Source organism: Tachyglossus aculeatus, chromosome 22 (assembly GCF_015852505.1).
Source record: "Tachyglossus aculeatus isolate mTacAcu1 chromosome 22, mTacAcu1.pri, whole genome shotgun sequence".
Lineage (NCBI taxonomy): Eukaryota > Metazoa > Chordata > Mammalia > Monotremata > Tachyglossidae > Tachyglossus > Tachyglossus aculeatus.
Window position 1 is genome coordinate 34,099,287 of NC_052087.1, and position 27,547 is coordinate 34,126,833.

At 46.0% G+C, this 27,547-nt stretch overlaps 4 protein-coding genes across 4 annotated transcripts; all 4 read left to right on the forward strand.

Moving 5' to 3' along the window:
• The first annotated feature begins 263 nt into the window (after positions 1 to 263).
• LOC119943785 (olfactory receptor 4D6-like) lies at positions 264 to 1,268 on the forward strand. Its single transcript, XM_038764950.1, has one exon. The coding sequence runs from the start codon at positions 351 to 353 to the stop codon at positions 1,266 to 1,268; it is 918 nt and encodes a 305-aa protein (XP_038620878.1). The 5' UTR covers positions 264 to 350.
• Positions 1,269 to 6,872: 5,604 nt separating this feature from the next.
• LOC119943764 (olfactory receptor 4D6-like) lies at positions 6,873 to 7,877 on the forward strand. Its single transcript, XM_038764925.1, has one exon. The coding sequence runs from the start codon at positions 6,960 to 6,962 to the stop codon at positions 7,875 to 7,877; it is 918 nt and encodes a 305-aa protein (XP_038620853.1). The 5' UTR covers positions 6,873 to 6,959.
• Positions 7,878 to 13,483: 5,606 nt separating this feature from the next.
• On the forward strand, positions 13,484 to 14,491 carry LOC119943826 (olfactory receptor 4D6-like). Its single transcript, XM_038765000.1, has one exon. It carries the CDS (start codon positions 13,571 to 13,573, stop codon positions 14,489 to 14,491), a length of 921 nt encoding a protein of 306 aa, XP_038620928.1. The 5' UTR covers positions 13,484 to 13,570.
• Positions 14,492 to 20,081: 5,590 nt separating this feature from the next.
• LOC119943792 (olfactory receptor 4D6-like) lies at positions 20,082 to 21,086 on the forward strand. Its single transcript, XM_038764959.1, has one exon. It carries the CDS (start codon positions 20,169 to 20,171, stop codon positions 21,084 to 21,086), a length of 918 nt encoding a protein of 305 aa, XP_038620887.1. The 5' UTR covers positions 20,082 to 20,168.
• Positions 21,087 to 27,547: the final 6,461 nt, after the last annotated feature.

Genomic DNA, 27,547 nt, shown 5'->3' on the forward strand with positions numbered 1-27,547 from the left:
ACTCTGCTTCTGGCCTACAGTGTGATTGTAACCAAGTGACTTCACTTCTCTGTGCCTCAGTTCCCTCTTCTGTAAAGTGGGAATGATAAGAGCTGCCTTTCCCTACATCTCAGGGATGTGTTGAGAGTAAAATGAGATAGTATAGGGAAAAAGCTTTGGAAAACTGAAAGTACTGTACAAATGCCAAGAATCATCATTACGACACTCAAACTCTAATTGTATTCTTTTCCTCAAAGTTGACCTTTTTTTTAAGGTGTTTGTCCATCTACATTCCAGGCACTGTACTAAGCACCGGGATAGATACGAGCTTATCAGGTTGGACCTTTGTGAAGTCCTTCTACACAGTGGAAATGGAAAACCACACCAGGGTGAAAGAACTTATCTTCTTAGCATTTATGGAGTTTCGAGAGCTGGAGATTTTCCTGTTTGTAGCGTTCCTCACAGTGTATATAACGGGCGTGCTGGGAAACTTGCTTATTGTGGTCACTGTGACCAAAGATTCTCTACTCCACACACCCATGTACTTCCTGCTTCGAAACAAAGCAGTCCTGGATATCATTTTTCCCTCCATCATGTTTCCTAAGTTCCTGGTCGACCTTCTGTCTGAGAAAAAGACCATCTCCTTCAATGGCTGCATGACTCAGATGTTTTTCTTCCACTTCATTGGAGGAGCTGATGTCTTCTTTCTCTCAGTGATGGCTTTAGACCGATACCTTGCCATCTCTAGGCCGTTGCGCTACGTGACCCTCATGAGACAAGAAACTTGGATGGGGTTGATTATGGCTTCATGGGTGGGTGGGGGTTTGCATTCCATTGTTCAGATCATTCTGTTGTTCCCTTTACCCTTCTGTGGCCCCAATGTCCTTCAAGCTTTCTACTGTGATGTCCCCCAGGTCCTCAAACTTGCCTGCACTGACACATCTACCCTCGAGCTGTTGATGGTCTCCAACAACGGATTGTTGACTTCACTCTGGTTCCTCCTGCTGCTGGCATCCTATGTGGCCATCTTGGTGATTCTCAGGTCCCGCTCAGGAGAAGGGAGGAGCAAAGTGCTCTCCACCTGCACCTCCCACGTCATGGTGGTGACTCTCCATTTTGTGCCATGCATCTACATCTACTGCCGTCCCTTCACCGTCCTGCCCATGGACACAGCCATTTCCCTGACCAATACTGGTGTCACCCCCATGTTGAACCCCATGATATATGCCCTGAGGAACCAGGAGATGAGGACAGCCATGAGGAGATTAAAAGGACGACATGACTTCTGAAGGGGGATGAGTAATGAGACTCAGATTGGGGTGGGGGGGGAAAGCAAAAAATGATAAGGCTTGAAGTAAACTGTCAAGCTTCTAGGTGGGGATTCCAAAAGGATTCATGGGAGAACTTCTCCCTGAAACACAATATGGCAAAGGGCTTTCTCATGTTTCCAGTTGAAGGTGGAACATGGGAGAATTTGGGGACCCCCAAGTCTAGAAAACAGCACGTGAAGAATGGGGCAAGCTGCATCAATTCACTTTCTCCTCAGTTCCACTGTCCAACCTAAACAGGCTCCTAGTTCTTCTCCTTCTGTGATCTCCCCATCTTTGACCAGGGACCTGCCCATTTCCAGAATCCTTAGTAGGTGAGAAGGGATTGAGATGGGAGGCATACCGATTACTCATCACTACCTCTAGGAGAAGATATGGTGGTGAAAGAGCTTGAAATTAAAGACTAAGATCACTCAATAAATAAGAGGGGGTCTGACTGAGCGAGAACTGAAAATGGTTGGCGAGTATTTACACAACTTCCCAAAAGAAACCTGGTGATACAGGTCAGCCTTGGAAGACAAGAGACTCAGAAACAGTTAGATCCTGTGTCCTCCTACCATGGCTTTAATTTCCCCTAAGTGTTTGCTATGAGACTGCAAACCAAACTCCCAAAATGATGCAGTGAGTTTTGCCTCCAGAACCCAGGAGAATTCTTTTCTACTCACAGGGCACTTTCCACATGAAAATCTCAGAGGGACTCCCCGCCTACTGCTATAGCCTAATTTTTACTCACCCTGGCCTTCCACATTTTCTAAAGATGAGCCCAGAGGAGATAAAAGATTAAGAACCTTGGTGTCAGAAGGAATCTATTTTCCTGCAGGGATTCCTCCAAATAGGAACAATTTGTCCTTCATTTTATTTTTCACTGATACAAGTGGAAGGAGCAGCCTTCCACTCACCCAAATCATCTCTTAGATGCTGGTGTGGTGCAAGTGTGATGTCTTAACCAGTGGAGAAATCTGCAAGGTGAGAGGAGTTAGTAGAGCTACTATCTCAGGATAGGGATCCGAAGTTACTGCGATCCTGAGCAAGGGTGGGTATGGGTCTCACCAGTGAAGGTTGAACTCTGAGTAACAGCTGATGATGGATAATGCTATCAATTCAGGGGGTAAATCAGTATTGGTAATTTGGGTGAAATTGCTAGGAAGGAATACGATTTAATCCCCAGTTTACAGATGAGGGAACAAAGGCACAGTGAAATGAAGTGACTTCTCCAAAGTCGTTCAGTAGGCAAGAGAGAGAGAAGGTCCTCTGGCTTCAGTCCTGTGCTCCTTCCACTAGGCCACACCACTTCTCATTCTAATTGGGGAATAAACCTGGAAAAGATCCTCTCTCTGGTGCCTACTTTCTCCTGTTTATCTCTGCTAGGCTTCCTTCCTCTCACATTTTCCCTCCCCTCCTCTCTTCCCTACAGCTCTTTGTATCTATATGGGCTTAGTATTAGGAGTTCTGGACACTTACCCAACCGCTGCAAGGACTCACTTGAGGTTTTTGAGACCAGAAGCCTCATTGCAGAAGCAGCATAGCATACTGAAAAGAGCACAGGCTTGGGAGTCAGAGGACCTGAGTTCTAATTCCTGCTGCACCTCTTACCTACTGTGTCTCCGTGGGCAAGTCAGTTAACTTCTCCGTGCCTTAGTTTCCTTATCTGAAAATGGAGATTCAATACCTCTTCTCACCCCTGCTTGGACCTTGAGCCCCATGTGGGACCTGATTATCTTGTCTCTACTTTAGTGGTTAGTTCAGTGCTTAGCAGGGAAAGTGTCCACTAATTCTGTTGTACTCTCCCAAGGGCTCAGTACGTCCTCAAAAAAAGAAGAAAGTAAGCAACCAAGGAAGGTCGGGAAGATACTTATCACCAGGTTTGGATTCTGAAGTCAATAGTTCTGCAACCTTTTTTTTTCCATATTGAAAAGCGAGCAAAGGTGAGAATGATGCAGTTCCCAGGAGGGACTATCTAACTTCAGTTTCAGAGCAGGAAACCAGGGGGTTTCTATGATACTCTGCACACCATAAGTGTTCAATAAATACGATTGAATGAATGAATACTGCTGAATTCATTCATTCAAACGTAATTATTGAGCGCTTACTGTGTGCAGAGCATTGTACTAAGTGCTTAGAAAACACAATTCGGCAACAGATAGAGACAATCCCTACCCAACAATGGGCTCACAGACTAGAAGGGGAAGACAGACAACAAAATAATACAAGTAGACAGGCATCAATAGCATCAAATATAAATAAATAGAATTATAGATATATACACATCATTAATAAAATAGAGTAATAAATATGTACACACATACACAAGTGCTGTGGGGCAGGGAAGGGGGTAGAGCAGAGAGATGGAGTAGGGGTGATGGGGAGGGGAAGAGGTACAGAGGAAAAGGAGGGCTCAGTCTGGGGAGGGCTCCTGGAAGAGGTGAGCTCTCAGTAGGACTTTGAAGAGGGGAAGAGAGCTAGATTGGCAGATGTGAGGAGGGAGGGCATTCCAGGCCAGAGCAAGGATGTGAGCCAGGGGTAGATGGTGGGACAGGTGAGAATGAGACACAGTGAGGAGGTTAGTGACAGAGGAACAGAGTGTGTGGGCCAAGCTGGGGAAGGAGAGAAGGGAGGTGAGATAGGAGGGGCCAAGGTGATAGAGTGCTTTGAAGCCAATAGTGAGGAGTTTTTGCTTCATGTGAAGGTTGATAAGCAACCACTGGAGATTTTTTAGGAGGGGAGTGACATGCCCAGAGCGTTTCTGTACAAAGATAATATGGGCAGAAGAGTGAAGTATAGACTGAAGCGGGGAGAGACAGGAGGATGGGATATCAGAAAGGGACTGACGCAGTAATCCAGTCGGGATAGGATGAAAGATTGTACCAACAACGTAGCAGTTTGGATGGAGAGGAAAGGATGGATCTTGGCGATGTTGTGAAGGTGAGATTGGCAGGTTTCGGTGATGGATTGGATGTGTGGGGTGAATGAGACAGTGAAGTCAAGGACGACACCAAGGTAGAGGGCTTGTGAGATGGGAAGGGTGGTAGTGCTGTCCACAGTGACGGGAAAGTCAGGAAGAGGACAGGGTTTGGGAGGGAATATAAGGAACTCAGTCTCGGGCATTTTGAGTTTTAGGTGGTGGGAGGACATCCAGATGGAGAAGTCCCGAAGGCGGGAGGAGATACCAGCCTGGAGGGAGGGAGAGAGAACAAGTGAGGAGATGTAGATTTGGTTGTCATCGGTGTAGAGATGATAGTTGAAGCTGTGGGGGCAAATGAGTTCACCAAGGGAGTGAGTATAGATGGAGAACAGAAGGAGACCAAGAACTGACCCTTGAGTAACCTTAAAGTTAGGGGATGGGAGGTGGGAGGAGGAGCCAGCAAAAGAAACTGAGAATGAATGGCCAGAGAGATGAGGAGAGCCAAGAGAGGACAGAGTCTGTGAAGCCAAGTTTGGATAACATTTTGAGGAGAAGGGGATGGCTGACAGTGTCAAAGGCTGCTGAGAGGTCGAGGAAGAATAGGATAGAATAGGAGCCAATGGATTTGGCAAGAAGGAGGTCGTTGGTGAACTTTGAGAGGGTGGTTTCAGTGGAGTGGAGGAGATGGAAGCCAGATTGGAGGGAGTCCAGGAGAGAGTTGGAGTTGAGGAATTCAAGGCAGCAAGTGTAGACGATTCACTCTAGGAGTTTGGTAAGGAAGGGTAGTGGGAGGTAGGGTGATAACTGGAAGGGGCAGTGGGGTCAAGAGAGGGTTCTTTTAGGATGGGGGAGACATGGGCATGTTTGAAGGCAGAGGGGAAGAAGCCATTGGAGAGTGAGCGGCTGAAGTTGGAAGTTAAGGAGAGGAGGAGGGAAGGGGTGAGAGTTTTTATAAGCTGAGAGGGAATGGGGTCTGAAGCACAGGTGGAGGGGGTGGCACTTGAGAAGAGGGAGGTGATCTCTGAAGATACTGCTGGGAAGGATGGGAAAGTAGAGGAGGGGGTAAACTGACAGGAGGCAGAAGCAGAAGAAGTAGGGAGGCAGAGAGTGGGGGAGTGAGGCAAAGCAGTGGGAGTTGCAAAGAGACAAAAGGAGATCGAAAAAGGCAGAGGGAGATGGAAAGGGGCAGAGGGAGGTGGGTGAAGCAGAGGGAGATGGGGAGAGGCAGAGGAAGGTGGGATGAGACAGAGGGAGGTTAAGAGAGGCTGAGGGAGATGGAGAGGGGCCAAGGAAGGTACAGTCAGATAAAGGGAGGAAGAGCTAAGCAAAACAGAGACAGCTCCAGAACACATATAGAAGGGGGAGGGGGAGGGGAGAAGGAGGACAGAGGAGGCAAGAGAGTTAGGATAAAGAGCCTTTCTTTGTGGTCCAGTTTTGACCTTCCTGATTGATTTCTGCCAAAGAGAGATAATGAGCAGATTTCACATGCAAATTGGAACTCCAATCCAAGTGCTTAATACAGTGCTGTGAACACAGTAAGTGCTCAATAAATATGATTGAATGAAATGAATGATATCATTTTTCCCTCCATCATGGTTCCGATTGATGATGATGATGATAATAATAATAATAGTACTGTGGTATTTGTTAAGAGCTTACTATTCATTCAATCATATTTATTGAGCGCTTACTGTGTGCAGAGCACTGTACTAAGCACTTGGGAAGTACAAGTTGGCAACATATGGAGATGGTCCCTACCCAACAGCGGGCTCACAGTCTAGGAGACTATGTGCCGAGCACAATACTAAGCTCTGGGGTGAATACAAACAAAGCAGGTTGGACACAGTCCCTGTCCCTCATGCGGCTCACAGTCTCAATCCCCATTTTACAGATGAGGTATCTGAAGCCCAGAGAAGTGAAGTGCCTTGCCCCAGGTCATGCAGCAGAAAAGGGGAGGTGCCGGGATTAGAATCCCTGAGGTCTGACTCTCAGGACTGTTCTCTATCCACTAGGCCACGTCGATGACTAAATTATTGTTGATCTATGTTGTCGATAGTGTAGAACACCATATAATGGAGTATATTCAGAAGAGAGCAGAATGAGAAGCAGCATAGTCTAGTGTGTAGAGCATGGGCTTGGGAGCCAGAATGATGTGGGTTTTAATCCCAGCTCCGACATGTATCTGCTATGTGACTTTGGGCAGGTCATGTAACTTCTCGATGCCTCAGTTACCTCATCTGTAAAATGGGGATTGAGATTGTGAGCCCATGTGGGACAGGGACTGTATCTAGCTTTTATCTACCTCAGTGCTTAGTACGGTGCCTGGTATATAGTAAGTGCTTAACAAATAACATGAAAAAGATCAAAAAACTGAGTCAGAATTTCTGGGTTTTAATCCCGACTCTGCTTCTGGCCTACAGTGTGATCATAACCAAGTGACTTCACTTCTCTGTGCCTTAGTTCCCTCTTCTGTAAAGTGGGAATGATAATAGCTGCCTTTCCCTACGTCTCAGGGATGTAATGAGAGTAAAATGAGATAGTATAGAGAAAAAGGTTTGGAAAACTAAAAGTACTGTACAGATGCCAAGAATCATCATTATGACACTCAAACTCAAATTACATTCTTTTCCTCAAAGTTGACCTTTTTTTTAAGGTGTTTGTCCAGCTACATTCCAGGCACTGTACTAAGCACCGGGATAGATACGAGCTTATCAGGTTGGACCTTTGTGAAGTCCTTCTACAAAGTGGAAATGGAAAACCACACCAGGGTGAAAGAACTTATCTTCTTAGCATTTATGGAGTTTCGAGAGCTGGAGATTTTCCTGTTTGTAGCATTCCTCACAGTGTATATAACAAGCGTGCTGGGAAACTTGCTTATTGTGGTCACTGTGACCAAAGATTCTCTACTCCACACACCCATGTACTTCCTGCTTCGAAACAAGGCAGTCCTGGATATCATTTTTCCCTCCATCATGTTTCCTAAGTTCCTGGTCGACCTTCTGTCTGAGAAAAAGACCATCTCCTTCAATGGCTGCATGACTCAGATGTTTTTCTTCCACTTCATCGGGGGAGCTGATATCTTCTTTCTCTCAGTGATGGCTTTAGACCGATACCTTGCCATCTCTAGGCCGCTGCGCTACGTGACCCTCATGAGACAGGAAACTTGGATGGGGCTGGTCATGGCTTCATGGGTGGGTGGGGGTTTGCATTCCATTGTTCAGATCATTCTGATCTTCCCTTTACCTTTCTGCGGCCCCAACGTCCTTCAAGCTTTTTACTGTGATGTCCCCCAGGTCCTCAAACTTGCCTGCACTGACACATCTACCCTCGAGCTGTTGATGGTCTCCAACAATGGATTGTTGACTTCACTCTGGTTCCTCCTGCTGTTGGGATCCTACGTGGTCATCTTGGTGATGCTCAGGTCCCACTCAGGAGAAGGGAGGAGCAAAATGCTCTCCACCTGCACCTCCCACGTCATGGTGGTGACTCTCCATTTTGTGCCATGCATCTACATCTACTGCCGTCCCTTCACCGTCCTGCCCATGGACACAGCCATTTCCCTGACCAATACTGGTGTTACGCCCATGTTGAACCCCATGATATACGCCCTGAGGAACAAGGAGATGAGGACAGCCATGAGGAGATTAAAAGGACAACAAGACTTCTGAAGGGGAATGAGTAATGAGACTCAGATTGGGGTGGGGGGGAAGCAAAAAATGATAAGGCTTGAAGTAAACTGTCAGGCTTCTAGGTGGGGATTCCAAAAGGATTCATGGGAGAACTTCTCCCTGAAACACGGACTGGCAAAGTGCTTTCTCATGTTTCCAGGTGAAGGAGGAAAATAGGATAATTTGGAGACCCCCAAGTCTAGAAAACAGCACGTGAAGAATGGGGCAAGCTGCATCAATTCACTTTCTCCTCAGTTCCACTGTCCAACCTAAACAAGCTCCTAGTTCTTCTCCTTCTGTGATCGCCCCATCTTTGACCAAGGCCCTGTCCATTTCCGGAATCCTTAGTAGGTGGGAAGGGATTGAGATGGGATGCATACTGATTACTCATCACTAACTCTAGGAGGAGATATGGTGGTTAAAGAGCTTGAAATTAAAGACTAAGATCACTCAGTAAATAAGAGGAGGTATGACTGAGAGAGAACTGAAAATGAATTGTTGAGTATTTACACAACTTCCCAAAAGAAACCTGGTGATACCGGTCAGCCTTGGAAGACAAGAGACTCAGAAGCAGTTAGAGCATGTGTCCTCCTACCATGGCTTTAATTTCCCCTGAGTGTTTGCTATGAGACTGCAAACCAAACTCCCAAAATGGTGGAGTGAGTTTTGCCTCCAGAACCCAGGAGAATTCTTTTCCACTCACAGGGCACTTTCCACATGAAGATCTCAGAGGGACTCCCTGCCTACTGCTACAGCCTAATCTTTACATCACCCTGCCCTTTCACATTTTCTTAAGTTGAGCCCAGAGGAGATAAAAGATTATAACCTGATGTCAGAAGGAATCTATTTTCCTGCAGGCATTCCTCCAAATAAGAACAATTTGTCCTTCATTTTATTTTTCACTGATACAAGTGGAAGAAGCAGCCTTCCACTCACCCAAATCATCTCGTAGATGCTGGTATGGTGCAAATGTGATGTCCTAACCAGTGGAGAAATCTGCAAGGTGAGAGGAGATAGTAGAGCTATTATCGCAGGATAGAGATCCAAAGTTGCTGCAATCCTGAGCAAGGGTGGGTATGGGTCTCACCAGTGAAGGTTGAACTCTGAGTCACAGTTGATGATGGATAATGCTATCTATTCAGGGGGTAAATCAGTATTGGTAATTTGGGTGAAATTGCTAGGAAGGAGTATGATTCAATCCCCAGTTTACAGATGAGAAAACGAAGGCACAGTGAAGTGAAGCGACTTCTCCAAAGTCATTCAGCAGGCAGGAGACAGAGAAGGTCCTCTGACTTTCAGTCTTGTGCTCCTTCCACTAGGCCACACCACTTCTCATTCTAATTGGGGAATAAACCTGGAAAAGATCCTCTCTCTGGTGCCTCCTTGCTCTTGTTTATCTCTGCTAGGCTTCCTTCCTCTCACATTTTCCCTCCCCTCCTCTCTTCCCTACAGCTCTTTGTATCTATATGGGCTTAGTATTAGGAGTTTCAGACACTTACCCAACCGCTGCAGGGACTCACTTGAGGTTTTTGAGATCGGAGACCTCATTGCAGAAAAAGCATAGCATACTGAAAAGAGCACGGGCTTGGGAGTCAGAGGACCTGAGTTCTAATTCCTGCTGCCCCTCTTACCTACTGTGTCTCCTTGGGCACGTCACTTAACTTCTCCGTGCCTTAAATTCCTTATCTGTAAAATGGAGATTCAATACCTCTTTTCACCCCTGCTTGGACTTTGAGCCCCGTGTGGGACCTGATTATCTTGTCTCTACTTTAGTGCTTAGTTCAGTGCTTGGCAGGGAAAGTGTCCACTAATTCTGTTGTACTCTCCCAAGGGCTCAGTAGGTTCTCAAAAAATGTCGAAAGTAAACAACCAAGGGAGGTCAGGAAGAGACTTATCACCAGGTTTGGACTCTGAAGTCAATAGTTCTGCAACCTTTTTTTTTCCATATTGAAAAGCGAGCAAAGGTGAGAATGATGCAGTTCCCAGGAGGGACTATCTAACTTCAGCTTCAGAACAGGAAATCGGGTTTCTAAGATACTCTGCACACAGTAAGTGCTCAATGAATGCGACTGAATGAATAAACACTGCTGAATTCATTCACTCATTCATTTGTATTTATTGAGTGCTTACTATGTGCACAGCATTGTACTAAGTGCTTAGAAAGCACAATTCAGCAACAGAAAGAGACAATCCCTACCCAACAATGGGCTCACAGGCTAGAAGGGGAAGACAGACAACAAAATAATACAAGTAGACAGGCATCAATAGCATCAAATATAAATAAATAGAATTATAGATATATACACATCATTAATAACATAGAGTAATAAATATGTACACATATACACAAGTGCTGTGGGGCAGAGAAGAGGGTAGAGCAGAGTGTTGGAGTAGGGGCGATGGGGAGGGGAGGAGGAACAAAGGAAAAGGGGGGCTCAGTCTGGGAAGGCCTCCTGGAAGAGGTGAGCTCTCAGTAGGACTTTGAAGAGGGGAAGAGAGCTAGATTGGCAGATGTGAGGAGGGAGGGCATTCCAGGCCAGAGCAAGGATGTGAGCCAGGGGTTGATGGCAGTACAGGTGAGAACGAGGCACAATGAGGAGGTTAGTGACAGAGGAACGGAGTGTGTGGGCTGGGCTGGGGAAGGAGAGAAGGGAGGTGAGGTAGGAGAGGGCAAGGTGATGGAGTGCTTTAAAGCCAATAGTGAGGAGTTTTTGCTTCATGCGACGGTTGATAAGCAACCACTGGAGATTTTTGAGGAGGGGAGTGACATGCCCAGAGTGTTTCTGTACAAAGATAATCTGGGTAGCAGAGTGAAGTACAGACTGAAGCAGGGAGAGACAGGAGGATGGGAGATCAGAAAGGGACTGATGCAGTAATCCAGTCAGGATAGGATGAAAGATTTTATCAACAAAGTAGCGGTTTGAATGGAGAGGAAAGGACGGATCTTTGCGATGTTGTGAAGGTGAGACTGGTGGGTTTCGGTGGTGGATTGGATGTGTAGGGTGAATGAGAGAGCAAAGTCATGGACGACGCCAAGGTTGTGGGCTTGTGAGATGGGAAAGATGGTAGTGCTGTCCACAGTGACGGGAAAGTCAGGGAGAGGACAGGATTTGGGAGGGAATATAAGGAACTCAATCTTGGACATTTTGAGTTCTAGGTGGTGGGAGGACATCCATATGGAGATGTCCTGAAGGCAGGAGGAGATACGAGCCTGGAGGGAGGGAAAGAGAACAAGTGAAGAGATGTAGATTTGGGTGTCATTGACATAGAGGTGATAGAAGCTGTGGGGGCAAATGAGTTCACCAAGGGAGTGAGTATAGATGGAGAACAGAAGGGGACCAAAAATTGACCCTTCAGTAACCCCTACACTTAGGGGATGGGAGGGGGGGAAGAGGAACCAGCGAAGGAATCTGAGAATGAATGACCAGAGAGATAAGAGGAGAACCAATAGAGGACGGAGTCCATGAAGCCAAGGTTGGATAATGCTTTGAGGAGAAGGGGGTGGTCGACAGTGTCAGAGGCAGCTGAGAGGTCGAGGAGGATTAAGATAGAGTAGGAGCCAATGGATTTGACAAGAAGGAGGTCATTGGTGAACTTTGAGAGGGTGGTTTCAGTGGAGTGGAGGAGATGGAAGCCAGATTGGAGGGAGTCTAGGTGAGAGTTGGAGTTGAGGAATTCGAGGCAGCAAGTGTAGATGACTCACTCTAGGAGTTCGGAAAGGAAGGGTAGGTGGGAGGTAGGGCGATAATTGGAAGGGGCAGTGGGGCCAAGAGAGGGTTTTTTTAGGATAGGGGAGACATGGGCATGTTTGAAGGCAGAGGGGAAGAAGCCATTGGAGAGTGAGCTGTTGAAGTTGGAAGTTAAGGAGAGGAGGAGGGAAAGGGTGAGAGTTATTATAAGTTGAGAGGCAATGGGATCTGAAGCACAGGTGGCGGGGGTGGCACTTGAGAAGAGGGAGGAGATCTCCTCTGAAGATATTGCTGGGAATGATGGGAAAGTAGAAGAGAGGGTAAACTGACAGGAGGCAGAAGCAGAAGAAGTAGGGAGGCAGGGAGTGGGGGAGTGAGGCAAAGCAGTGGGAGATGCAAAGAGACAAAAGGAGATCAAAAAAGGCAGAGGGAGATGGAAAGGGACAGAGGGAGGTGGGTGAAGCAGAGGGAGATGGGGAGAGGCAGAGGAAGGTGGGATGAGACAGAGAGAGGTTAAGAGAGGCAGAGGGAGATGGAGAGGGGCAAAGGAAGGTACAGTCAGGTAAAGGGAGGAAGAGCTAAGCATAACAGAGACAGCACCAGAAAACATATAGAAGGGGCAGGGGGTGGGGAGAAGGAGGAGAGAGGAGGCAAGAGAGTTAGGATAAAGAGCCTTTCTCGGTGGTCCAGTTTTGACCTTCCAGTTTGATTTCTGCCAAAGAGAGATAATGAGCAGAGTTCACGTACAAATTGGAACAAGTCAGTCCAAGCACTAAGTACAGTGCTGTGAACACAGTAAGCACTCAATAAATATGATTGAATTAACAAATGATATCATTATTCCCTCCATGGTGATTCTGATTGATGATGATGATGATGATGATGGTAATAATAGTAACTGTGGTATTTGTTAACAGCTTACTATTCATTCAATCACATTTATTGAGTGCTTACTGTGTGCAGAGCACTGTGCTAAGTGCTTGGGAAGTACAAATTGGCAACATATAGAGACGGTCCCTATCCAACAGCGTGCTTATAGTCTAGAAGACTATGTGCCAGGCACAATACTAAGCTCTGGAGTGGATACAAACAAATCAGGTTGGACACAGTCCCGGTCCCACATGGGGCTCACAGTCTCGATCCCCATTTTACAGATGAAGTAACTGAAACCCAGAGAAGTGAAGTGCCTTGCCCCAGGTCATGCAGCAGAAAAGGGGAGTTGTCGGGATTAGAATCCCTGAGGTCTGACTCTCAGGCCCGTTCTCTATCCACTAGGCCAAGTCGGTGACTAAATTATTGTTGATCTATGTTGTAGATAGTGTAGAACACCATATAATGGAGTATAGTCAACTGAGAGCAAAATGAGAAGCAGCATAGCCTAGCGTGTAGAGCATGGGCTTGGGAGCCAGAACAACATGGGTTCTAATCCCAGCTCCGACATGTATCTGCTGTGTGACTTTGGGCAAGTCACGTAACTTCTCGATACCTAAATTGTAAGATGGGGATTAAAACTGCGAACCCCATGTGGGCCGTGGACTGTATCTAGCTTTTATCTACGTCAGCGCTTAGTACGGTGCCTGGTATATAGTAAGCGCTTAACAAATAACATGAAAAAGACCAAAAAACTGAGTCAGATGTTCTGTGTTTTAATCCCGACTCAGCTTCTGGCCTACAGTGTGATCGTAGCCAAGTGACTTCACTTCTCTGTCCCTCAGTTCCCTCTTCTGTAAAGTGGGAATGATAATAACTGCCTTTCCCTACGTCTCAGGGATGTAATGAGAGTAAAATGAGATAGTATAGGGAAAAAGCTTTGGAAAACTAAAAGTACTGTACAAATGCCAAGAATCATCATTATGACACTCAAACTCTAATTACATTCTTTTCCTCAAAGTTGACCTTTTTTTAAGGTGTTTGTCCAGCTACATTCCAGGCACTGTACTGAGCACCGGGATAGATACGAGCTTATCAGGTTGGACATTTGTGAAGTCCTTCTACACAGTGGAAATGGAAAACCACACCAGGGTGAAAGAACTTATCTTCTTAGCATTTATGGAGTTTCGAGAGCTGGAGATTTTCCTGTTTGTAGTGTTCCTCACAGTGTATTTAACAGGCGTGTTGGGAAACTTGCTAATTGTGGTCACTGTGACCAAAGAAGATTCTCTACTCCACACACCCATGTACTTCCTGCTTCGAAACAAGGCAGTTCTGGATATCATTTTTCCCTCCATCATGTTTCCTAAGTTCCTAGTCGACCTTCTGTCTGAGAAAAGGACCATCTCCTTCAATGGCTGCATGACTCAGATGTTTTTCTTCCACTTCATTGGAGGAGCTGATGTCTTCTTTCTCTCAGTGATGGCGTTAGACCGATACCTTGCCATCTCTAGGCCGCTGCGCTACGTGACCCTCATGAGACAAGAAACTTGGATGGGGTTGATTATGGCTTCATGGGTGGGTGGGGGTTTGCATTCCATTGTTCAGATCATTCTGTTGTTCCCTTTACCCTTCTGTGGCCCCAATGTCCTTCAAGCTTTCTACTGTGATGTCCCCCAGGTCCTCAAACTTGCCTGCACTGACACCTCTACCCTCGAGCTGTTGATGGTCTCCAACAATGGATTGTTGACTCCACTCTGGTTCTTCCTGCTGCTGGGATCCTACGCGGCCATCTTGGTGATGCTCAGGTCCCACTCGGGAGAAGGGAGGAGCAAAATGCTCTCCACCTGCACCTCCCACATCACGGTGGTGACTGTCCATTTTGTGCCAAGCATCTACATCTACTGCCGTCCCTTCACCGTCCTGCCCATGGACACAGCCATTTCCCTGACCAATACTGGTTTCACCCCCATGTTGAACCCCATGATATATACCCTGAGGAACAAGGAGATGAGGACAGCCATGAGGAGATTAAAAGGACGACGTGACTTCTGAAGGGGGATGAGTAATGAGGCTCAGATTGGGGTGAGGGGGAATCAAAAAATGATATTGCTTGAAGTAAACTGTCAGGCCTCTAGATGGGGATTCCAAAAGGATTCATGGGAGAACTTCTCCCTGAAACACAATATGGCAAAGTGCTTTCTCATGTTTCCAGGTGAAGGAGGAAAATAGGATAATTTGGGGACCCCCAAGTCTAGAAAACAGCACGTGAAGGATGGGGCAAGCTGCATCAATTCACTTTCTCCTCAGTTCCACTGTCCAACGTAAACAAGCTCCTAGTTCTTCTCCTTCTGTGATCGCCCCATCTTTGACCAAGGCCCTGTCCATTTCCGGAATCCTTAGTAGGTGGGAAGGGATTGAGATGGGATGCATACTGATTATTCATCACTAACTCTAGGAGGTGATATGGTGGAGAAAGAGCTTGAAATTAAAGACTAAGATCACTCAGTAAATAAGAGGGGGTATGACTGAGAGAGAACTGAAAGTGAATTGTTGAGTATTTACACAACTTCCCAAAAGAAACCTGGTGATACCGGTCAGCCTTGGAAGACAAGAGACTCAGAAGCAGTTAGAGCCTCCTACCATAGCTTTAATTTCCCCTGAGTGTTTGCTATGAGACTGCAAACCAAACTCCCAAAATAGTGGAGTGAGTTTTGCCTCCAGAACCCAGGAGAATTCTTTTCCACTCACAGGGCACTTTCCACATGAAGATCTCCGAGGGACTCCCTGCCTACTGCTACAGCCTAATCTTTACATCACCCTGCCCTTCCACATTTTCTAAAGTTGAGCCCAGAGGAGATAAAAGATTATAACCTGATGTCAGAAGGAATCTATTTTCCTGCAGGCATTCCTCCAAATAAGAACAATTTGTCCTTCATTTTATTTTTCACTGATACAGGTGGAAGGAGCAGCCTTCCACTCACCCAAATCATCTTGTAGATGCTTGGGTGGTTCAAATGTGATGTCCTAACCAGTGGAGAAATCTGCAAGGTGAGAGGAGATAGTAGAGCTAGTATCTCAGGATAGAGATCCAAAGTTGCTGCAATCCTGAGCAAGGGTGGGTATGGGTCTCACCAGTGAAGGTTGAACTCTGAGTCACAGTTGACGATGGATAATGCTATCTATTCAGGGGGTAAATCAGTATTGGTAATTTGGGTGAAATTGCTAGGAAGGAGTATGATTCAATCCCCAGTTTACAGATGAGAAAACGAAGGCACAGTGAAGTGAAGCGACTTCTCCAAAGTCATTCAGCAAGCAGGAGAGAGAGAAGGTCCTCTGACTTTCAGTCCTGTGCTCCTTCCACTAGGCCACACCACTTCTCATTCTAATTGGGGAATAAACCTGGAAAAGATCCTCTCTCTGGTGCCTCCTTGCTCTTGTTTATCTCTGCTAGGCTTCCTTCCTCTCACATTTTCCCTCCCCTCCTCTCTTCCCTACAGCTCTTTGTATCTATATGGGCTTAGTATTAGGAGTTCCAGACACTTACCCAACCGCTGCAGGGACTCACTTGAGGTTTTTGAGATCGGAGACCTCATTGCAGAAGAAGCATAGCATACTGAAAAGAGCACGGGCTTGGGGGTCAGAGGACCTGAGTTCTAATTCCTGCTGCCCCTCTTACCCACTGTGTCTCCTTGGGCAAGTCACTTAACTTCTCCGTGCCTTAAATTCCTTATCTGTAAAATGGAGATTCAATACCTCTTTTCACCCCTGCTTGGACTTTGAGCCCCGTGTGGGACCTGATTATCTTGTCTCTACTTTAGTGCTTAGTTCAGTGCTTGGCAGGGAAAGTGTCCACTAATTCTGTTGTACTCTCCCAAGGGCTCAGTAGGTTCTCAAAAAATGTCGAAAGTAAACAACCAAGGGAGGTCAGGAAGAGACTTATCACCAGGTTTGGACTCTGAAGTCAATAGTTCTGCAAACTTTTTTTTTCCACATTGAAAAGCGAGCAAAGGTGAGAATGATGCAATTCCCAGGAGGGACTATCTAACTTCAGCTTCAGAACAGGAAATCAGGGGTTTCTAAGATACTCTGCACACAGTGAGTGCTCAATGAATACGACTGAATGAATAAACACTGCTGAATTCATTCACTCATTCAGTTGTATTTATTGAGTGCTTACTATGTGCACAGCATTGTACTAAGTGCTTAGAAAGCACAATTCAGCAACAGAAAGAGACAATCCCTACCCAACAATGGGCTCACAGGCTAGAAGGGGAAGACAGACAACAAAATAAAGCAAGCAGACAGGCATCAATAGCATCAAATATAAATAAATAGAATTATAGATATATACACATCATTAATAACATAGAGTAATAAATATGTACACATATACACAAGTGCTGTGGGGCAGAGAAGAGGGTAGAGCAGAGTGTTGGAGTAGGGGCGATGGGGAGGGGAGGAGGAACAAAGGAAAAGGGGGGCTCAGTCTGGGAAGGCCTCCTGGAAGAGGTGAGCTCTCAGTAGGACTTTGAAGAGGGGAAGAGAGCTAGATTGGCAGATGTGAGGAGGGAGGGCATTCCAGGCCAGAGCAAGGACGTGAGCCAGGGGTTGATGGCGTACAGGTGAGAACGAGGCACAATGAGGAGGTTAGTGACAGAGGAACGGACTGTGTGGGCTGGGCTGGGGAAGGAGAGAAGGGAGGTGAGGTAGGAGGGGGCAAGGTGATGGAGTGCTTTAAAGCCAATAGTGAGGAGTTTTTGCTTCATGCGGCGGTTGATAAGCAACCACTGGAGATTTTTGAGGAGGGGAGTGACATGCCCAGAGTGTTTCTGTACAAAGATAATCTGGGTAGCAGAGTGAAGTACAGACTGAAGCAGGGAGAGACAGGAGGATGGGAGATCAGAAAGGGACTGATGCAGTAATCCAGTCAGGATAGGATGAAAGATTTTATCAACAAAGTAGCAGTTTGAATGGAGAGGAAAGGACGGATCTTCGCGATGTTGTGAAGGTGAGACTGGCGGGTTTCAGTGGTGGATTGGATGTGTAGGGTGAATGAGAGAGCAAAGTCATGGACGACGCCAAGGTTGTGGGCTTGTGAGATGGGAAAGATGGTAGTGCTGTCCACAGTGACGGGAAAGTCAGGGAGAGGACAGGATTTGGGAGGGAATATAAGGAACTCAATCTTGGACATTTTGAGTTCTAGGTGGTGGGAGGACATCCATATGGAGATGTCCTGAAGGCAGGAGGAGATACAAGCCTGGAGGGAGGGAAAGAGAACAAGTGAAGAGATGTAGATTTGGGTGTCATTGACATAGAGGTGATAGAAGCTGTGGGGGCAAATGAGTTCACCAAGGGAGTGAGTATAGATGGAGAACAGAAGGGGACCAAAAATTGACCCTTCAGTAACCCCTACACTTAGGGGATGGGAGGGGGGGGAGGAGGAACCAGCGAAGGAATCTGAGAATGAATGACCAGAGAGATGAGGAGAACCAATAGAGAACGGAGTCCATGAAGCCAAGGTTGGATAATGTTTTGAGGAGAAGGGGGTGGTCGACAGTGTCAGAGGCAGCTGAGAGGTCGAGGAGGATTAAGATAGAGTAGGAGCCAATGGATTTGACAAGAAGGAGGTCATTGGTGAACTTTGAGAGGGTGGTTTCAGTGGAGTGGAGGAGATGGAAGCCAGATTGGAGGGAGTCTAGGTGAGAGTTGGAGTTGAGGAATTCGAGGCAGCAAGTGTAGATGACTCACTCTAGGAGTTCGGAAAGGAAGGGTAGGTGGGAGGTAGGGCGATAATTGGAAGGGGCAGTGGGGCCAAGAGAGGGTTTTTTTTAGGATAGGGGAGACATGGGCATGTTTGAAGGCAGAGGGGAAGAAGCCATTGGAGAGTGAGCTGTTGAAGTTGGAAGTTAAGGAGAGGAGGAGGGAAAGGGTGAGAGTTATTATAAGTTGAGAGGCAATGGGATCTGAAGCACAGGTGGCGGGGGTGGCACTTGAGAAGAGGGAGGAGATCTCCTCTGAAGATATTGCTGGGAATGATGGGAAAGTAGAAGAGAGGGTAAACTGACAGGAGGCAGAAGCAGAAGAAGTAGGGAGGCAGGGAGTGGGGGAGTGAGGCAAAGCAGTGGGAGATGCAAAGAGACAAAAGGAGATCAAAAAAGGCAGAGGGAGATGGAAAGGGACAGAGGGAGGTGGGTGAAGCAGAGGGAGATGGGGAGAGGCAGAGGAAGGTGGGATGAGACAGAGAGAGGTTAAGAGAGGCAGAGGGAGATGGAGAGGGGCAAAGGAAGGTACAGTCAGGTAAAGGGAGGAAGAGCTAAGCAAAACAGAGACAGCACCAGAAAACATATAGAAGGGGCAGGGGGTGGGGAGAAGGAGGAGAGAGGAGGCAAGAGAGTTAGGATAAAGAGCCTTTCTCGGTGGTCCAGTTTTGACCTTCCAGTTTGATTTCTGCCAAAGAGAGATAATGAGCAGAGTTCACGTACAAATTGGAACAAGTCAGTCCAAGCGCTTAGTACAGTGCTTTGAACACAGTAAGCACTCAATAAATATGATTGAATGAATAAATGATATCATTTTTCCCTCCATGGTGATTCTGATTGATGATGATGATGATGGTAATAATAGTAACTGTCGTATTTGTTAACAGCTTACTATTCATTCAATCACATTTATTGAGTGCTTACTGTGTGCAGAGCACTGTGCTAAGTGCTTGGGAAGTACAAATTGGCAACATATAGAGACTGTCCCTATCCAACAGCGTGCTTACAGTCTAGAAGACTATGTGCCAGGCACAATACTAAGCTCTGGGGTGGATACAAACAAATCAGGTTGGTCACAGTCTCTGTCCCACATGGGGCTCACAGTCTCGATCCCCATTTTACAGATGAAGTAACTGAAGCCCAGAGAAGTGAAGTACCTTGTCCCAGGTCATGCAGCAGAAAAGGGGAGGTGTCGGGATTAGAATCCCTGAGGTCTGACTCAGGCCCGTTCTCTATCCACTAGGCCACGTCGATGACTAAATTATTGTTGATCTATGTTGTAGATAGTGTAGAACACCATATAATGGAGTTTAGTCAACTGAGAGCAGAATGAGAAGCAGCATAGCCTAGTGTGTAGAGCATGGGCTTGGGAGCCAGAACGACATGGGTTCTAATCCCAGCTCCGATGTATCTGCTGTGTGACTTTGGGCAAGTCACGTAACTTCTCGATACCTAAATTGTAAAATGGGGATTAAAACTGCGAACCCCGTGTGGGCCGTGGACTGTATCTAGCTTTTATCTACCTCAGCGCTTAGTACAGTGCCTGGTATATAGTAAGCGCTTAACAAATAACATGAAAAAGACCAAAAAACTGAGTCAGATGTTCTGTGTTTTAATCCCGACTCTGCTTCTGGCCTACAGTGTGATCGTAGCCAAGTGACTTCACTTCTCTGTCCCTCAGTTCCCTCTTCTGTAAAGTGGGAATGATAATAGCTGCCTTCTCTACGTCTCAGGGATGTAATGAGAGTAAAATGAGATAGTATAGGGAAAAAGCTTTGGAAAACTAAAAGTACTGTACAAATGCCAAGAATCATCATTATGACACTCAAACTCTAATTACATTCTTTTTCCTCAAAGTTAACCTTTTTTTAAGGTGTTTGTCCAGCTATGTTCCAGGCACTGTACTAAGCACCGGGATAGATACGAGCTTATCAGGTTGGACCTTTGTGCAGTCCTTCTACACAGTGGAAATGGAAAACCACACCAGGGTGAAAGAACTTATCTTCTTAGCATTTATGGAGTTTCGAGAGCTGGAGATTTTCCTGTTTGTAGTGTTCCTCACAGTGTATATAACAGGCGTGTTGGGAAACCTGCTTATTGTGGTCACTGTGACCAAAGATTCTCTACTCCACACACCCATGTACTTCCTGCTTCGAAACAAGGCAGTTCTGGATATCATTTTTCCCTCCATCATGTTTCCTAAGTTCCTAGTCGACCTTCTGTCTGAGAAAAAGACCATCTCCTTCAATGGCTGCATGACTCAGATGTTTTTCTTCCACTTCATTGGGGGAGCTGATGTCTTCTTTCTCTCAGTGATGGCTTTAGACCGATACCTTGCCATCTCTAGGCCGCTGCGCTACGTGACCCTCATGAGACAAGAAACTTGGATGGGGTTGATTATGGCTTCATGGGTGGGTGGCAGTTTGCATTCCATTGTTCAGATCATTCTGTTGTTCCCTTTACCCTTCTGTGGCCCCAATGTCCTTCAAGCTTTCTACTGTGATGTCCCCCAGGTCCTCAAACTTGCCTGCACTGACACCTCTACCCTCGAGCTGTTGATGGTCTCCAACAATGGATTGTTGACTTCACTCTGGTTCTTCCTGCTGCTGGGATCCTACGCGGCCATCTTGGTGATGCTCAGGTCCCACTCGGGAGAAGGGAGGAGCAAAATGCTCTCCACCTGCACCTCCCACATCACGGTGGTGACTGTCCATTTTGTGCCAAGCATCTACATCTACTGTCGTCCCTTCACCGTCCTGCCCATGGACACAGCCATTTCCCTGACCAATACTGGTTTCACCCCCATGTTGAACCCCATGATATATACCCTGAGGAACAAGGAGATGAGGACAGCCATGAGGAGATTAAAAGGACGACGTGACTTCTGAAGGGGGTTGTGTAATGAGGCTCAGTTTGGGGTGAGGGGGAAGCAAAAAATGATATGGCTTGAAGTAAACTGTCAGGCCTCTAGATGGGGATTCCAAAAGGATTCATGGGAGAGGTTCTCCCCGAAAAACAGAGTGGCAAAGTGCTTTCTCATGCTTCCAGGTGAAGGTGGAAAATGGCAGAATTTGGGGACCCCCAAGTCTAGAAAACAGCACGTGAAGAATGGGGCAAGCTGCTTCTCAGTTCCACCGTCTGACCTACACAAGCTCTTGATTCTTCTCCTTCTGTGAGCTACCCATGCTTGACCAAGGCCCTGCCCATTTCCGGAATCCCTAGTAGGTAGAAAGGGATTGAGATGGGAGGCATATCGATTACTCATCACTAACTCAAGGAGAAGATATGGTGGAGAAAGAGCTTGAAATTAAAGGCTAAGATCAGTCAGTCAATCACATTTATTGTGCACTTACTGTGTGTGGAGTACTGTACTAAGCAGTTGGGAGAGTACAATATAACAATAAACAGACACATTCCGTGCCCACAGCGAGCTTACAGTCTAGAGGGGGTGGTTGGATTTCAACTTACCAGATTTTTCAGGTTTCCCATGCCCTCTTTTATCCAGATTTGACTGTACATACTCATTGCAGGCTAAAGCCCTAAGTATCTATTTGCTTCCCTCTCCCTGACCATGATGTTATTGCCTGTCTGACATTAAAACCATTTGTTCAGGTTCATTCACTCTCAGTCATATTCATTGAGCACTTAATGTGTGCAGAGCACTGTACTAAGCACTTGGGAAGTACAAGTTCACATCAGATAGAGACGGTCCATACCCAACAACGGGTTCACAGTTCATTCTAAGATCTTCTCCCAGATGCGCAAGGTGAAAGAGAGCTTCAGACTTGTCTTGGGTTGCAGGAATTCTCCATGACAGTTATGAATGCGGGTTTGAAGGTGTAACCTGCTTGCTTTCCCAACAAGTCAGCGCTCTGATTTATGTTCGGGTGTTTTCGTCAGACCTGGTCATCCTAGTTAGCTAGTTAAATGAACGACTGCCTGGCTCCCCGCAAAAGTCAAGGAGTTCTCGGCCCCACGAATCCCCAACTGCTTGATACCTAAACAACATTCCCTATGGATCCAGCCCACACACTTCACCCCTCTAATGCCAACCTTCTCACTGTACCTCCACCTCGTCTATCTCGCCGCCGGCCTCTCGCCCACATCCTGCCTCTGGCCTGGAATGCCCTTCCTCTTCATATCTAACAGACAGTTATACTTCTCACCTTCAAAGCCTTATTGAAGGTACATCTCCAAGAGGCTTTCCCTGAATAAGGCTTCCTTTCCTCTTCTCCCACTCCATTCTGTGTTGCCTTGACTTGTTCCCTTTATTCATCTTCCCTCCCCCTCCCACAGCACTTATGTACATAGCTGTAATTTGATTTATATTAATGTCTGCCTCCCCCTCTAGACTGGAAGCTCATTGTTGGCAGGAAATGTGTTGGTTATAAGGTACCCATCCAAACGCTTAATACAGTGCTCTACAATAGTAAAGGCTCAATAAATTCTTTTAACTGACTGACCAATCTTGCATCTCTCCCCTGCCCCTCCACGACTCTTTCCAGCTCCTTTGTTGTCTTCACCCCGTCAAATTCCCTCTAAATTTGCTTTCCAAACACTTTCAATACTAACTCTCCTCCCAAATCCCAAGCCCAGCATCACCCCAAAAACCTCTATTCTCCCCAATATCGGCTCTAACATCTACCTCACCTAAAACTCCTCTGTACATGCTGACCCTCTCTCATCCCACAACTTCAATGACTTCTAACTTCATTACCTTCCCCATTAGGTCATTTTTACATAGACTCTTTTTCTCTGTTTTCTTCTTTCTGCTGGTCTCCCCTCTGTCTCTCCTCCTCTCCCACAAGCAAGTCACTTCACTTCTATAAAATGGGGATTCAAAACTTGTCCCCCCTCCTACTTTGACTTTGACTGTGAGCCCCATGTAGGACAGGGACTGTGTCTGACCTGATTACTTTGTATCTCCCCCAGTGCTTAGTACAGTGCTTGGCATATAGTAATTGCTTAATAATTATTTTTAATATTTTTATTGTTGTTATTACCCTGTAGTTGCTGCATGAACTTCTTCAGGCTTCTATTCTCCCCTTCCTCATAAGCCAAAACCATTTTTTCTTTTTCCTATAAATCTATACCCTGTGATAGTGCTCTTTGTTTTCTGGTGAAGAAAATCTGGCACAGATTTGCTAAATAATAACCAGAGTCACATGATTAATCAATGACAGGATTGAACCAAGAACCCAATTCTCTTGATTTCCAGATCATCAGCAACATCAACTGTATTTTATTTAGCATTTATCCTATGCAGGGCACACCGCTCCATGTAACTACAAAAGAAGATGACATCACTACTTTGGAGAAATTTACAATCCAATGAATTACAAATCGCTCTTTTCTCTTCAATCTCTTTTCCTTTAAGCCCAAATAGATAGTCCTGGAGGGATGCAGCTGAAGGAATGTACAGAGGTCTGGGGTATTTATACATTTGCCAACCATATTATTATTAGTATTATTATTTTTTAAGCACTTACTATGTGTCAAACACTGTTCTAAGCAATGAGGTAAATACAAGTTAATCAGGTCAGACACAGTCCCTGTCCCACAAGAGACTCACATCATAACCTAAGTAGAAGGGAGTACAAGTATTGAATCCTCATTTTAGAGATGAGGAAACTGAGGCCTAGGGAAGTGAAGTGATTTGTTCAAGGTCACACAGCAGACAAGCGGTGGAGCTGGGATTAGAACCTAGATTAGAACAGTGCTTCGCACATAGCGCTCAACAAATACCATTATTATTATTATTATTATTATTATTACAATATTATTATTATTATTAAGATGAGAGGTAATAGGGTCTGAAGCACAGATGGATGAGGTGGCATTGAGCAGAGTGGGGAGATCTCATCTGAAGGTACTGCTGAGAAGGGTGGGAAAGTAGAGGAGAGGGATGGGAGCGGTGGGGGATGGAGAAGGGGGAGTGGTGAGTTTGAAGAGGTCAGACCTGAGAGTATTAATTTTCCTAATGAATTAGGTGGCCAGGTCGTTGGGGGTGAGGGATGGAGGAGGGAGAGGAACAGGGGCCCTGAGGAGGGAGTTAAATGTCCAGAACACTGACAGGAGTGATGGGCATGTGTGTCAATAAGGGAAGAAAAATTGTTTTGCCTGGCAGAGGAGAGGGCAGAGTTAAGGCAGGAAAGGATAAATTTAAAGTGAACAAGGTAGGCTTGGTGTTTAGACTTTCACCAGCAGCATTCAGCAGCTCAAGCATAAGTGTGAAAATGCACCCATTCCTCTCCTTCCAAACTGCTACCACGTTAATACAATCACTCATCCTATCCCACAAAGATAACTCCATAATTCACTCTGCAGTCTGGATCATTTTTCTAAAAAAGAGTTAAAGCCATGTTTCCCCTCTCCTCAAGAACCATCAATGGTTACCCATCCACCTCCTCATCATGTAGAAACTCCTCACCATTGTTTTAAAGCAGTCAATCACCTTTCCCCCCGACACCTCACCTCACTACTCTCCTACTCCAATCCAGCCCACACACTTTGCTCCTCTAGTGCTAACCCTCTCACTGTACTTCAATCTCATCTATTTGCCGCTGATCTCTTGCCCACGTCCAGCCTCTGGCCTGCGACACCCTCCATCCTAATATCCGCCAGAAAATTAATCTCTCCCACTTCAAGGCCTTATTGAAGCCACATTTCCTCCAAGAGGCCATTCCTGACTAAGCCCTCCTTTCCTCATCTCCCACTCCCTGCTATGCCACCCTTACTTGCTCCCTTTATTCATCTTCCTACCAGCCCCACAACACTTATGTATACATATCTGTAAGTAATTTATTTGTTTTAATGTCTGTCTCCCCCTCTAGGCTGTAAGATCAATGTGGGCAGGGAGTGTGTCTGTTATATTGTTATAATGTACTCTCCCAAGCACATAGTACAGTGCTCTGCACATAGTAAGGGCTCAATAAATACGATCCACTGACTGAATTGAATCAGGGAAGGCCTCCTCGAGGAGATATGCTATCAGAAGGGCTTTGAAGATGGGTAGAGCTGTGGCTTGGTGGGCAACGAGATTAAGAGGGGGGGTCTGACTGAGAGAGAACTGAAAATGGTTATCGAATATTTACACAACTTTCCAAAAGGGACTTGGTGACATGGGTCAGCCTTGGAAGACAAGAGACACAGAAGCAGTTTGAACCTGTGTCCTCCTACCATGGCTTTAATTTCCCTTGAGTGTCTGCTGTGAGACTTCAAACCAAACTCCCAAAATGATGGAGTGAGTTTTGCCTCCAGAACCCAGGAGAATTCTTTTCTACTCACAGGGCACTTTCCACATGAAGAACTCAGGGGGGACTCCCCATCTACTGCTATAGCCTAGTCTTTACATCAACCTGCCCTTCCACATATTCTACAGCCGAGCTCAGAGGAGATAAAAGATTAAGAGCCTTGGTGTCAGAAGGAATCTATTTTCCTGCAGGGATTCCTCCAAATAGGAAAATTTTTTCCATTTTATTTTTCACTGATACAAGTGGAAAGAGCAGCCTTCCACTCACCCAAATCATCTCTTAGATGCTGGTTTGGTGCGAGGGTGATGTATTAACCAGTGGAGAAATCTGCAAGGTGAGAGGAGATAGTAGAGATACTATCTCTGGATATGGAACCAAAGTTGCCGCAATACAGTGCAAGGGTGGGTATGTGTCTCACCAGTGAAGGCTGAACTTTGAGTCTAACTTCCTGGGCATGGTTAATGATAGATGATGCTATCTATTCAGGGGGCAAATCAGTATTGGTAATTTGGGTGAAACAGCTAAATTGAGAGAATGTTAGAATGAAAACCTCAAGCTTCCTGGTTTGATCCCGGGTTTCAGGAGAAGGTTTTGCATCACAAAAGTGGATTTTTTTGGTGGGGATGAGGTCGGGGTGGATATTTTTCTATTGTTTTGTTTTGTTGCAAGGATGAGTGCAACGCTCCTGAGGAGAGTACCAGCTAAGGTTAAACTCCATTCTTTGATGGCATGCAAACTATTTGGGAACTCAGCATCATTTTTTAACTCTTCTTTATAGCCCCACCCACCCGGAACCTAACTTCTCTGTGAGAATTTAACTTCTCTGTGCCTTGGTTTCCTCATCTTCCTCATCATAGTCACAGTGACTTGGGAATCTTGGGTCCATCTGCTCATGTATTCCTTGCTCTGCAATCCATCCAACCTAGATATCTCCTCATCCTAAGGAAACTAATACCAATCTCCTCATCAATGAGGACATGGAGAAAAGGCAACCTAATCCAACCCCCAACCCCACTATGCAAGAGAATGAACCTCATCCTGAGCGGCCATGGGAATGCAGGGCACAAAGAGTGGGAACACAAGATCGGGGGTGAGGATTTAACAGTTTGGGTGAAGCTTAGGTTAGAATTTGGATGATCGTTAGAGTTAAGGTTTAGGTTAGGGTTTAGGTACCATTGAAGACTTGGCAATCCATGGGTCAGGATCTAGTAACTTCTGAATGCTCAAATTTTAAAATGGGAAACCAGGTCTCACAGCATCCCTTACTCAGAAGGAGGTGGTGGACATCCTAATTAATTAATTATTGATCAGACATTTATTCTGATACAGGCACTGTACTAAGCACTGGGGTAGATACAACATAATTAAGAATGGACACAGTCCCTGTCCCACATGGGCCTCAAAATCTAAGTAGGAAGGAATATGATTTAATATCCAGTTTGCAGATGAGGAAGCGATGGCACAGGAAGTGAAGCGACTTGCCCAAAGTCACTCAGTAGGCAAAGGAGAGAGAGGGATTAGAACCCAGGTCATCTGACTTTCAGTTCCGTGCTTCTTTTACTACCACTTCTCATTCTAATTGGGGAATAAACCTGGAAATGATCCTCTTTCTAATGCCTCCTTGCTCCTCTTCCTTTCTGCTATGCTCCCTTCCACTCACACTTTCCCTGCCCTCCCCTCTTCCCTCCAGCTCTTTGCATCTGGATGGGCTGAGAATTAGGAGTTCTGGATCCTTACCCAACCGCTGCAGAGACTCACTTGAGGTTTTTGAGACGAGGCCTCATCACAGGAGCAGTGTGGCCAACTGGAAAGAGCACGGGCCTGACCTGGGTTCCAATTCCTGCTCCACCACATACCTGCTGTGTCTCCTTGGGCAAGTCACTTAACTTCTCTGTGCCTTTGTTTCCTCATTTTTAAAATGGAAATTTGATACCTACGATTGAATGAATGAATGAATATTTGTCCATATTTATTCTATTTATTTTATTTTGTTAATATGTTTTGTTTTGTTGTCTGTCTCCCCCTTCAAGACTGTGAGCCCGCTGTTGGGTAGGGACCGTCTCTATATGTTGCCAACTTGTACTTCCCAAGCGCTT

Coding starts and splice junctions, on each gene's coding strand:
- LOC119943785 (XM_038764950.1), top strand. CDS start 351: ATGGAAAACCACACCAGGGTGAAAGAACTTATCTTCTTAGCATTTATG.
- LOC119943764 (XM_038764925.1), top strand. CDS start 6,960: ATGGAAAACCACACCAGGGTGAAAGAACTTATCTTCTTAGCATTTATG.
- LOC119943826 (XM_038765000.1), top strand. CDS start 13,571: ATGGAAAACCACACCAGGGTGAAAGAACTTATCTTCTTAGCATTTATG.
- LOC119943792 (XM_038764959.1), top strand. CDS start 20,169: ATGGAAAACCACACCAGGGTGAAAGAACTTATCTTCTTAGCATTTATG.